Source organism: Ctenopharyngodon idella, chromosome 4 (assembly GCF_019924925.1).
Source record: "Ctenopharyngodon idella isolate HZGC_01 chromosome 4, HZGC01, whole genome shotgun sequence".
NCBI lineage: Eukaryota > Metazoa > Chordata > Actinopteri > Cypriniformes > Xenocyprididae > Ctenopharyngodon > Ctenopharyngodon idella.
Window position 1 is genome coordinate 10,363,732 of NC_067223.1, and position 11,929 is coordinate 10,375,660.

The following is an 11,929-nucleotide window of genomic DNA, read 5'->3' on the forward strand; positions in this document are numbered from 1 at the left end:
AATACAGCTTTTCTCTTGTGCTCCTATTTGAGCCATGAAACATGTCATGTGCATCTGTGGAACAAAAAATGTTGGTCAAAACACTCTTTTCTTCTCTGCAACCATTAAATGAAATACGTATTACATTAGGGGAATGCAACAATCATAAACCGGACCTCTGTGAAACATTGTGGGCCCACAAGCCAGAGGAGGTTATTTGTGGCCAAATGGACAACTTCAAACAATGATTCTCACCTAAAGTGTTTAGTAGTGGATAGTTCACCCAAAAAGGAAACTTTTACTCACCCTCATGGTTCAAAACCAATATGACTTCCTTTCTTCTGTGTAACACAAAAGCAGTGAAAGCCAATGAGGTTTTTCATTGTCATACAGGTTTGGAACAACAGAATTTTAGGATGAACTGTTCCTTTAATGAGCCCAGTGTTATGGTCTGGGTGTATGTTACGACCATGTATGTTAAAACCCGTTTGGGGTTTCCATGAGCCCGGCATTTATGGGGAGAATGACGAAGGCGAATATATTCTGCACCATTCTGTTTTGGTTTGTGCTTTTTTTTTTAAACAAAATACAATTGTTAACAGTTACCTGTGACATGTGGATCACTTACAATGCACTATAGGTTACACCAGAACAGGGGCATTAAGTCTTTCCAGTTGTGTCTTAGGTGGACGCATCTGAGTGGCCCGGGATCATCAATAATAAACCTGCATCATTGCATTTCTCCAGGGCAGTGCTCTTGCTGTGTGATGCCTGGTCAAGTTGTGCTAATCAGGGTAACCCCACACCGGCATGCTCTTACAGACACAATAATGAGTCCCTTTCACATGTTGTACCATGGCCTGACCTTACTACAACCCTGTTGGCATGACCTCTCAAAGAAACAACCTTTCGCTCTATTCAGAGTGTTGAAAACCACACCAAAGCCTTCGGTCATGCACTATGAACTCATGATCTTTTCCCTTAAAAGAAATTAAGTCTATTGCTTAACCTGCGGTGAGCACAATGAATATCGAAGATTAATCCACCAAATCGCCATTCTGTGTGACATATCCCGGGGAGGGGATACATAGCTGGAGGGCGTTGAAGCCTCTGGCCTTAACTGACCTGATGCGGGGTGACTTCAGAGAGTTTAATAGACTCTCCACATTACTCCATCAATCTCTTTACAACCTCTCGGTAGGACTCTTTATGTGCCTTCATAACCTCGTAGGAGAAGGGGGGTGAGAGGATAAAAAAGGACTGGAAGATGGGAGAATGAACTGAGAGAAGAGCATTTCAGTGAAAAGAATGATGGGTACTGTAGAGGATCGTGGGGGCATTTCATTTACAAGACATTATCATTGTACCCGAGTGCTTTAAAGCTGATGTATTTACCCCTCTTCACCGTTCTTTCTCTCCCTCACACTCATATCTGCATGTCTTCAGCTCTGACAGCTGCTCACTTAATAGATCCCGTTTGACAGTGCATAAGCCAATTAAAATGCCGCTGATTTAATTGAGCTGGGCAAAATCAGCCTATGCCAGAAAATGAGTCCATTAAAGAGGCGATAGGGGCCAGTGAAGCGGAGGCCATTCGTGCTGTGAACCAAAGTCACGTCCCATCCCTTGTCTCCTCCCTCTCGGCTCTGCGCATTCCCATTTGGGAAGAGCAGAACTCAGTGAGGGTTGAATGTTGATGCCGGATTACAGGCAAATTAGAGTCAATGAATGGATTTGTTCTGTCACTTCATCAAATGAGTCTAAAGCAGGGGTATCCAATCCTGCTCCGGGAGGGCCACAGTCCAGCAGAGTTTAGCTCTATCCCTAATTAAACACACCTTAACCAGATAATCAAGGTATCTAGGATCTCTAAAAACTTTCAAGCAGGTGTGTTGGAGCTAAACCTTGCAGGATTGGACACCCCTGGTCTAAAGGTATGTCATTAACCGCGTTTCCACCAAAATTACACGGAACAATTTGTCCCAGGAACTTTTTCCCCCAGACCTGTTGCTGTTTGCAGGGGCTTTTGCACCAGGTAGTTCTAAGAACTAGCCTCCAGGGTGGTTCCTCAAGAACTAATAGTTCTTCTAGGGCCATTTTGCTGGATGCATTCGCACCGCCAGTAGGAACTATGAAGAGATGTAAACTGCGCTTGTTGTTGTGACTTTTATTTTGACGCCACTAAGAATGCTAGAGTCTTAGCACACCGCGCTCACATTCTCCATCTTCATTAGTTTACAATTTATTTAATAGGCTGTCTAATATGGTAATAGATAGAACTGTTATACAATGAAAGACCGTATATGAAAAAGTATTAGTGTTTGCCATGTGGCTGATATCCAATGTCACTAGCTGAGTAGAAATACATAATCATGTTTCGCTTGGTCCAAAGTTGCGTAGAATTTTCTCCTTAACTCGAGAGGTCCATCTATCATTGTTTTCCATGTTCGTAGAGTTTGTGGAGTTGATATATATGCTATAAACTGTGTGTGTACATGGCTTTTTTGAAAATGGGTGGTGCAGGTGTTTCGTGTGCGTTCAGCCAATCAACATACACTTACGTCACTGGTAGTTCCTATAGTGCTGTTTTAGACCCTACTCTGAAGTAGGAGCTTATTGAGTTCCTAGAACTAAAATCATTCCAAGTTCCTGTGGTGTGAACACTGCAAAATCCGGGTACTTCCGCCAATAGTTCTAGGAACTATTATAGGTTCCTCCGATGCGAAAGGTTCCTTTCCACTGCGGTCTAATGTGAACTCAACCGATTAGCATGTTCAGTGCCCAAGTCCCACCCCCAAAAGTTCTTTGAAAAAGTACTACATCATGAGCAGGGACGTTCTAAGGGAACTTAAAAATTATTCTAAGTTCCTGTGGTGTGAACACTGCAAAATCCGGGTACTTCCGCCAATAGTTCTAGGAACTATTATAGGTTCCTCCGATGCGAAAGCCCCTTGCCTTTCCATTGCGGTCTAAAGTGAACTCAACCGATTAGCATGTTCAGCGCCCAAGTCCCACCCCCAAAAGTTCTTTGAAAAAGTACTACCTCGTGAGAAGGGACTTTCTAAGGGAGGGATTTTTACCCAGAACTTTTTAGACATTTAGACAATAAGTACAACCCCAAAGTCCTTAGTTCAGGAAAGTTCCTTCTGAGGTGGAAACGCAGCTATGGTCAGGATTGCAGTTACTGTACGTTTAAATACTCGAGTAAACATTGTGACATATTGTTGAATAAATAATTCTGGAACTTCTGAGCCAGGTTTGAAAGAACATCCACGCAGTTTCTGTTCTCACCATCATGAGGCCAATTATATTAGCCAAGATAACAGACATATCTTACATTACCAGACAGTAAAGCGCTATGCATACTTTAAGCATAGCCAGAGATAAAAGAAGCCACTTCATCTAGATCAAAATGAGACAGAGATGAGCAGCAGTCCCTGGTGCGTATATCCATAACTTTGAGAGCTAAAGCTGGCTGAGGCATTCAGGTATCTTATGTGGAGTTCCGCACGATAGAGGTTATCTTTACGGATAATTAAAATTCTCAATCATTCTCATGCGGACAGATTGAAGACGCCTGAGGGTTGAGTATAATCTAGCAAGCGTGACTTTCACTTCAGTGCTGGCTTTTATCTCAGTAAAACCTCACTGATAGTCAAAATGTTCTCAAACTTCAGTTGCACTTTGGTGAAGGAACATCACATGGCTTCATTACTAATAATCCAAACCCAAAACCAGGTTTGCGTAATCTAAAGCACCCCCCTCGTGTAAATCCTTCCCCTTGCTCTCTGAGCCGCGGATCCATCCCTGTCATCCAGTCTGGGAAATGAGGCATTAAAAAGTGATGCATACCTTTAGAGAGCCAGGCTCTTGTTCAATCAGTGCAGGTAAAGTCGTTTAGCAATGCCTGGACTGGCCTCTCACTCAAGTGTGTGTTTAAGGAGAAATGGGAAGGGAATACGATTTCAGACATGACAAAGGAGTAATGGATGAACTCAACAAGTAAAGGACAACGAGAGGATGAGATCTCAAGCCTAAGAGGCAAGGTTTCTCCTTACCCCACTCTCTCTGTGACATCTATAAGGGGAAATTTGTTTCTTTTTCAGATCAAACTGTAGCCACTCAAACATGAAATAGTCTTAAGACAGAGCCCGATTTCATATCCCAAGCTTTGGCTATTGCTCATCACAGGATGAACTTGACTTTACCAGGTCAGATCTCTGCTGTAGCGACAGCCCCCCTGCGTGCTCCTCTTGATGGGCTCACTGAGGCAATGCAATAAAATCTGAAATGAGGAACAGCATGCCTGCCTGCAGAGAGAGGAGATGAGTATATGGGCTGCATCACTGAAGCCCTGCAGCTGTGGGTCTGTTTGGAAGACAGTTCATAACCAGCTGGCTCCAACAAGTCATCATCTCTCCCAAACACACACACACACACACACACACAGCGTTCCTAACATTAAGACAGTGTTGAGCGTCAGCCCGTAATTTCATTTTCTCATTGATGTCATCCGATTTGACAGGCAAGAAACGGCAGGACACAAATTGCACACAATAAGATGTGCCGATATGCTCTTTCTCTCACTCATACTGGATCTCTTTCCCCCCCTTCATTCCTGCTGTCTCCAAACCTCATATTTTCTTTATAGGACAATGTAGACCTGACAGGAAAGTAGAGGGGAAATGAGAATGATTCGAACTCTTTATATATCACAGGGACATGCACAACCTCTGACAACCTCATTTTGTTATTATTAAAGATTCATAGTGTCTAAAGGAGGAACTTCTGACATTTCTTGTGTCAAAGACAACAGTCACAGTTACTATATATTTACACATGAAGTCATATATAAAGAGAAGCAGACAGTTGCTGTGAACCACACATTGTTGAACTACAAGTCCCAATTCAAAACTAAAAACTCCAAAACCAATCACATTTACGTCTGAAATGTGCATCATATCAGCCAGGCACAGGCGTCAAATTGACGCTCGCAGTACACGTTATGACACACACAGTAATGCACTTCAAAGGCGTGCCGATCAAAGCACGGGATGTGTACTGGAGCATGCGGCTTGATTAATCCCCTCGAGTGTGACTCAGGACCGTGTCGGCCCGCCAGTAAAGACTTGGTCGTCTCCCGAGCAGCAGAGTGCAGCCGTGGGGTGACCGCAACATGCGGCGGGCAGATTCAGCACCATGGAGAGCACCCGTTCAGCACAGGTGGGAGGCTCAGAGAAGCCCTGCTGAGGTGTCGAGTGATGGGATTAATGAATGAATAACACATCAATAGGCAATGCATTATTGTAATCGCCTTCAGTGCTTAATGTCACATGAATCAGCTATGTCTCTCTGTGTTCATTGACTGTGTGGAAATTACTACATTCTGCCAAAGGCGTATTGAGATGGTTAGTTATAAGCAAGCAAGGCTTCCAAAGGACGGAAGAGTCTGTGCTCACTTGTAAGGTGTCATATGACAGATACACACTTTCTCCTTTACAGTGATTAAATTCAGAGATATAAGAGAGAAATGTTATTAAAAACTCTAAAATCTCATTTCCTAAACTGTCAGAAACTGATCAAATGCAGTGTACAGGCATTCACACAGATGTCACAGCCAAATTGATATTCATTATTAATCTAATGTTCATTAACATATTACTGAAGGTTTTTATATATTTTATAGCACACATACAACTCAGAGACATCTATTTGATGTGCGTGTTTACATCTGGAATATGTATTTATATAGAGTGTTTGCTCATCTGCAATACGTCTGTAGGATGTTTCCTGTTAGATGTAAAATGTCTTTAAGATGTTTATAATTTAGAATGTATGTAAAACTGACATCTTAAAGACGTCTATCAGATGTTTGATGAAGATGAAGTGATCTTTAACAGACATCTTGCAGACGTACGTGTGCTATCTATATATACAATCAAATTTATTATAAATATAAATACTTTTTAAGTAAAATACATTATAAACTATTTAATAATATAAAAATGTTATTTCATTTATTAATAAAACTGCAATAGAAAATAGAATAGAAAATTAAAAAGTATATAAACTACAAAAAAAAGTTTGTTTGCTTTTTAAATAAAATAACTTTTTATAGACAGTACTTGTGATGTGTGTGCATATGGCACTAAATATTGCAGAAAAAATCAATTAAATTAAATAACTGTATAGATCTTGTCTTTTCAAGCAATGAGGCAGTAACGGACAGCCTCTGTCTCACCGGCCAGAGGGAGGAGAGAGACAGAGGGAGTCTATTTCTTTGATTTATATCACTTTTATTGATCTCCCCTGCCCTTGATGTCTCCAGCTCAACTTTTCACGCTTTGGTGTAAAAAGGCTGCTTTGAAGCAGTCATGACAGAAGAACATGCGCACACGCTCATTCCCCAAGTTTGCGCATCACAACAACATCGACTCACCCCAGCGTTGTCATGGTGACGATGGTGTACCAGAAAGCCGCCGGTATGCTGGTGAACTTGCTGGCGGAGGAGCCCTTCTCTGCGTAGAACATAACGGTAGCAAAGATGATGATGGCCATGGTGAGCGAGAAGAGCAGGAAGCCCAGCTCGGACGCGCAGCTCTTGAGCGTGTACCCCAGGATGCGCAGTCCCGCGGAGTGCCGCGAAAATTTGAAAATCCGAAAGACCCTGAAGACCCTGAGGGTGACGAAGGCCCCGCTTACGTCCTCGTTGTCCGTCATGACCAGGCCTATGTAGTAAGGCATGATGGCCACCACGTCGATGATGCTCATGACGCTCTTGACAAACTTGTACCTGCTGGGCGCGGCGACCAGACGCAGCAGGTACTCAACAGTGAAGATCATGACGCAGGCCGTATCCAAACAGAAGAACGCGAGGGCGTAGCGTTCTCCGCACGAGATCTCCTTCGCCCGGTTTGGCGCGCTGCCACACGGGACCGTCTCCACCACATTGGCCATAACGGAGACGGCGATGAAAAAGCCCGTGACGTAATAGAACACCAGCGCCATGGTGCTCGTGTGCGGGTTCTCAAACGCGCGCCACATGGACTCGCGGAACGACATATCCGGCGGCACCATATCTTTGCTGTTGTCGTTCTCCTCATCGTCTTGAATCCTCTCCGTGTTCTCCCTCCTGCGATCTTTGTACTCCTCATAACAGCAGTCCCCTATTATCTCAGGAATGATGCCGAAGAAGGCCAGCTCCTCGTCATAGGCGGAGATGCACTCGTGGCGAGGGTAGTGCAGCTTCCCGGTTCGGTAGAAGTTGAGGATGTGCCTGAAGATGTCCGGGTCGCGGTCGAAAAAGTACTCGTTGCTTTCCTCGTGGAAGAAGAAGTCGCGCTCTGTGCTTCCTAGTAAGGTGTCAGGGTACCTCTCCAAAGTATTCCGCCAAGTTTGAAACCTAGTGCCGCTGACATTCAAGATGATCAGGCCGTCCTGACCTCGCCTCTTTTCTCGTGGAGGCGGCGGCATCGGTGCGCTCGCCACGGGCATCCATCCTATGGCCGCGGCGCGCGCGAACGGTAGCCACGCGGCGACTCCGGCTGCCATGCTGACCCAATGTGCGCGACCCGGTGAGACTGAAGCAGGCTTTGCGCTCACAGATCCGGCACGAACAGAAAGGACATCTGGAGAGACACAATGCGCAATCACTTCATGTAAAGTTCAAGGAAGACTATTTCTCGCGCCTAGCAGAACATTGCACAATGCCATATTATTTATCAAGATCAAAGCGGTCGAATGGCAAGGTGGAATTACAGTGAGTGCAGAAAGGAATGGTGGTGTATGTATGCATGCGTAAAAAAGACCGCCTTTTCGCTCAAACATGAATGGCTGAGAATGCACCGCAACTATTTTTTTTTTACAGTGTAACCCATTGCTCATGACCAAGAGAAATAACTCACCTCCTCATAAATGGATTTTGATGCAAAAGTGCAGTTTTTTACACACAGATCATCAGTTATAGTCCACTTTGAATCGCTGTTCCGCCGTTACACATAAATAAGTATCCGAAATGCGCTCTCGGAGGTGTTCTAGAGCAAATGCAACAAGTTTAGAAGTCAGGTAGAGGATTTGCGTAGTCCAAGGACATCCTTTTTACCGGCTAAAGCTTTTGTGTTTCACACTGGAGAAACCTGCCACAGTGGTCCTTTCATAGGAAGAGAAGACCACCCTGGCGAGTGCGCGCTCTGTGTTTCAAAAGCAGAGAATGTCACTTTCCTATCCGCTTCTGTTAAATATAATCCAATGACCCGAGAACTGTTTCGCAAGGTCTGCCTGTAACCCGAACAAAAAGTGAACCCGCAACAAATGATTCGCTGGAAGTTGCTTCATCCGCTACCGACGAAGATCTGTGAGTCTGCGGTGGAGCCCAAGTTGCTTCTGCTCACGGCGCATTGGAGGCGTGTCACGTGCTACGGGCATCGGTTAACACATATGAATGTAACACAGCCTGTGTGAATGGTGCATAATGTACCATGAGTAGTGTTACGTTTAAATGCTTAGTATTTGTCTCTCTTATAAAAGGAAAAACGAACATCCTATAGAGCGCATTGTGTAAATTTATTCAGTGGCTTTCTTTGAAATATTATTAAATAGAGTTTCGCTGGAACTCAGTGAAGTGTTGAATGACGTGCTCAGAGACTGGGAGGAAAGCGCTGCGGATATTTTTACGTCTCAGGTTATCGATTCACACATTCAGCGCTGTTATATGTGCAGTGGGGGAAGCCGCTAGATGGAGACAGTTTTCAGAGGTGAGGGAAGATCAGACCTGTAAGAGCGAACGGATTCGAGTCATGCGAAGGTCTCTTACTGTGACAAACACAATCAGCAAGCTCAAAATGAGATTATCTATGTTGCAGCTCTCTATACATGGGTCAATGACAAATAAGGATGTCCGAGACGATAAAAGGAGAAATGCTGTAGGCCTACGTGACATTTTTTTTATGTTCATTTTATATATATTTTGTGAGGAACTGCATCGACTGGGGCATTATACCAAAACATATATACTTAAATAATAAACAAATATATACTTAAAACAAAATTGTTCACTGAAATTAGAAATAATAATCGAATAGATTCGGACAAAACTATGTTTTGGTTTTTTTTTTTTTAACTTATGGACTGTGATTTCTGAGATAATAACCCAGTCGGCGCAGCTTCTGACAAAATCGACTTTGTCAAAACCGATTTAAGCTCGTGAACCAAAACAGCTGCGGCAGCTCAGAGCGCCATGCGTGTTTGTCTGCGCGCCCCCGTGATGAATATCCTGGCGCAGGGCCTCCCTCTTCTCAATTGCCTTCCAAATTAGTCACGTAGACGTATCACAGATTAAATGTTGCGAGAGAAAAATAAAGGGTTTTGATCTCAAAGCCTTGCTAGAGCTGGTTTTCTTTCAGCACCATGGACAGCGACCAACCACAGTTGCACTGCCGCCTTATTGATTATTGGCATCGCGATTCAAGTGCTTATAGCCAATTTCCATTATCTTTAGGGTTTATTTCCTTTCTTTCTTTTCCCCTTTGTTACAGTGTTTGAAATGCAGATCTGTATTGATAATCCTTAAATATTCTCACTTTTGTTGCATTTCAGCACAAACCACGTAATGCACATTCTGTTCACACCTTGTTTTTCGCTTCATGCTATAGCCAGCTAGAAAATAAGATTAAAGTTGATTAAGATAAATCTTTGAGATTGATTCGATATTTTAGATAAACTATTTTCTGGTATAAAAAGCATTTTATCAACAGCACTGAATAAACTCATTTTAAGGATCAAAAACGCTAGGCTGTATAAACTGTCCCACATTTTACACCATTTTACTAAAAAAAGGAACATTTCTTAAAATTGTGGAATCTACAATAAATAACATTTTCTGAACCCTTTCTACAACATACAACATGGCAGGAAAACAAGGAAGTCACTTCCTATTTTATTATCAACTTTTACAAGCTTATCCTTTCAACAAGTTAACAAAAAGGGTACATTTTTAATATATATATATATATATATATATATATATATATATACATATTAGTGCTGTCAATCGATTAAAAAAATAAACTAATTAATCGCGATTAAAAACATTGGAGTTTTTAAAAATATTTTTATATTGTAATAATTTCACAGTTTATTTATACATTAATTTGGAAATCTCACAATTTCCAAATTATTTTAGATACAAAAGCAGTATATTTTAAATATTTGTTTAAATTGCATTTTTTATATATAAATAAAGGCCAGTATCACTGATACTAGTACTGGTACTGTCTCTATGAAATTGATTTTTTTTTTTTTTTTTTTTTTTTACATTAATTATAGACATTCAACATTACAGTATAACTAAAAGCTATCAATTTCAACATATATTAGGCTTTAAAAAATAACAACTTTTAGTTTAAGTAAACTTAAAACATTCTTCACATAAACCCATTATAATGAATGTCATATTTACCTGTTTAACAGGTAGGAAATATACAGAAATTGAATAAATTAAGTTAAACACTTTACAGTCTTCACTGCATAAATTGTATATAATAATCCTTATTAAAGCTACAGTTTATCGGTTACCTTTGTTCTTTGACAATAATGACAATAACAGCGACTGGTTTATTAGGCTGCTGTGACTTTAAGAGCTGCCGCTGCCGGATATGAAGCGGTTTTGACGCGCATCTCATCTCATCTCATCTCTTTTAAGGTCATTTAAGATATTATTTAATTAATTTAAGACTGCTCTTATGAGGATACTCGACAAAACAGGCATTTTGGCATCATTGTGTGTGTTATTGTTTGTTCAACCGCGAACCAGAACTCGATGCAGGCGCGCGTCTTTCTGTGCACACAGAAAGTCGTGTGTGTGACCTTCACAGACAGCGCGTTCTTGTTTGTCTTGTGGCGCTTTAATGGTTTAAAAGCATTTGCGTGAATAAGAGCGTGATCATAATGTGTATAAAACCCTGTTAAACAAACCCTGTTTGAAAACCATTCAAACATTTTTATCTGTTCTGGCTTAGTTTACCCTTAACAGTGTTGAAACACATTCAAATCCCATATAAAATAATACTTTGACCTTCTGACCATCGAAATGGCTGTGATGCAGCATTTTAATTAAACAGAACTTTTCTTTAGCTGCCTTACAAGCACTGCTACTTCCTTCAAGAAAAGCAAATCTACTTTAGGAATGTCACGGGCATCCCACACTCGCCTTTGCACAAAACCACACCGTGGCAAACTTAATTCATTTTCAAAGCTAACAGGATTCCCTAATTTGAGCATTCTGTACCGTGGCCTCGCACAGTGTTTTAAACTGAATGAACCAGAATAGAAGTGTTCAGTGCCATCGTAGTCAATTTAGTGACTTTTGTTCAGAGCATTTCCCTGCCTCGGGTTGTTAGAGAAATGGCGCCAAAATATGACAGGCGCCGGTGTCACCATGGTTACCAGTCACATCTATTCCAGTCCCGTGAGCTAAACCTGACAGTGTTGATCCATGCGTTTGCACGCCACTCTGGAGAATCTGCAACCCTACAGTTCATCGCCTTAGCATGACAAAACTCACACCTCAGTCGAAATTTAGAACATCTAACTTTCCCACTGGGGTTAACACTCTGAATCGGCAATGGACCTTTGAGCTCGGGTTAGATGTGCTGCATCGGCCCACGGCAGCCGGTATAAGTGTCAGACCACAGCTGAATAGACACTTATTAATCTATACAGAAAATGAAATGGAGCATCTTTATTCAAAGTCTTTACGCTGGAGGTCAAACCACAGAGACATGCTTATTAGAAATGATCCTCATCATTGGAGACTGGACCACGAAGACATCAAAAGGGTTATTTCAGCATGCATGGGAGTTGGATATGACTTTAACTGACTGCCTGATCAGTGTATTTGAAATTCTGCAAAGTTGATGTGGAGCTTTTCAACATTTATTATGTTGAAACTTCT

General features: G+C 41.9%; 1 protein-coding gene across 4 annotated transcripts in view; it reads right to left on the minus strand.

The window, feature by feature from the left end:
* The window catches only part of kcnd2 (potassium voltage-gated channel, Shal-related subfamily, member 2), a 128,088-nt gene extending 118,313 nt beyond the window's left edge, over window positions 1-9,775 (minus strand). For 2 of the 4 annotated variants that reach the window (XM_051890069.1, XM_051890072.1), the window contains exons 1-2: window positions 7,884-9,767; window positions 6,419-7,607 (exon numbers count right to left, since the gene is read on the minus strand). In XM_051890069.1, the coding sequence (XP_051746029.1) occupies window positions 6,419-7,530 (1,112 nt within the window). In that variant the 5' untranslated portion in view covers window positions 7,531-7,607; window positions 7,884-9,767. Of the gene's footprint in view, window positions 1-6,418; window positions 7,608-7,883 lie in introns of all 4 variants that reach the window. The other 2 variants (XM_051890070.1, XM_051890071.1) reach the window with 2 other exon arrangements.
* Window positions 9,776-11,929: the final 2,154 nt, after the last annotated feature.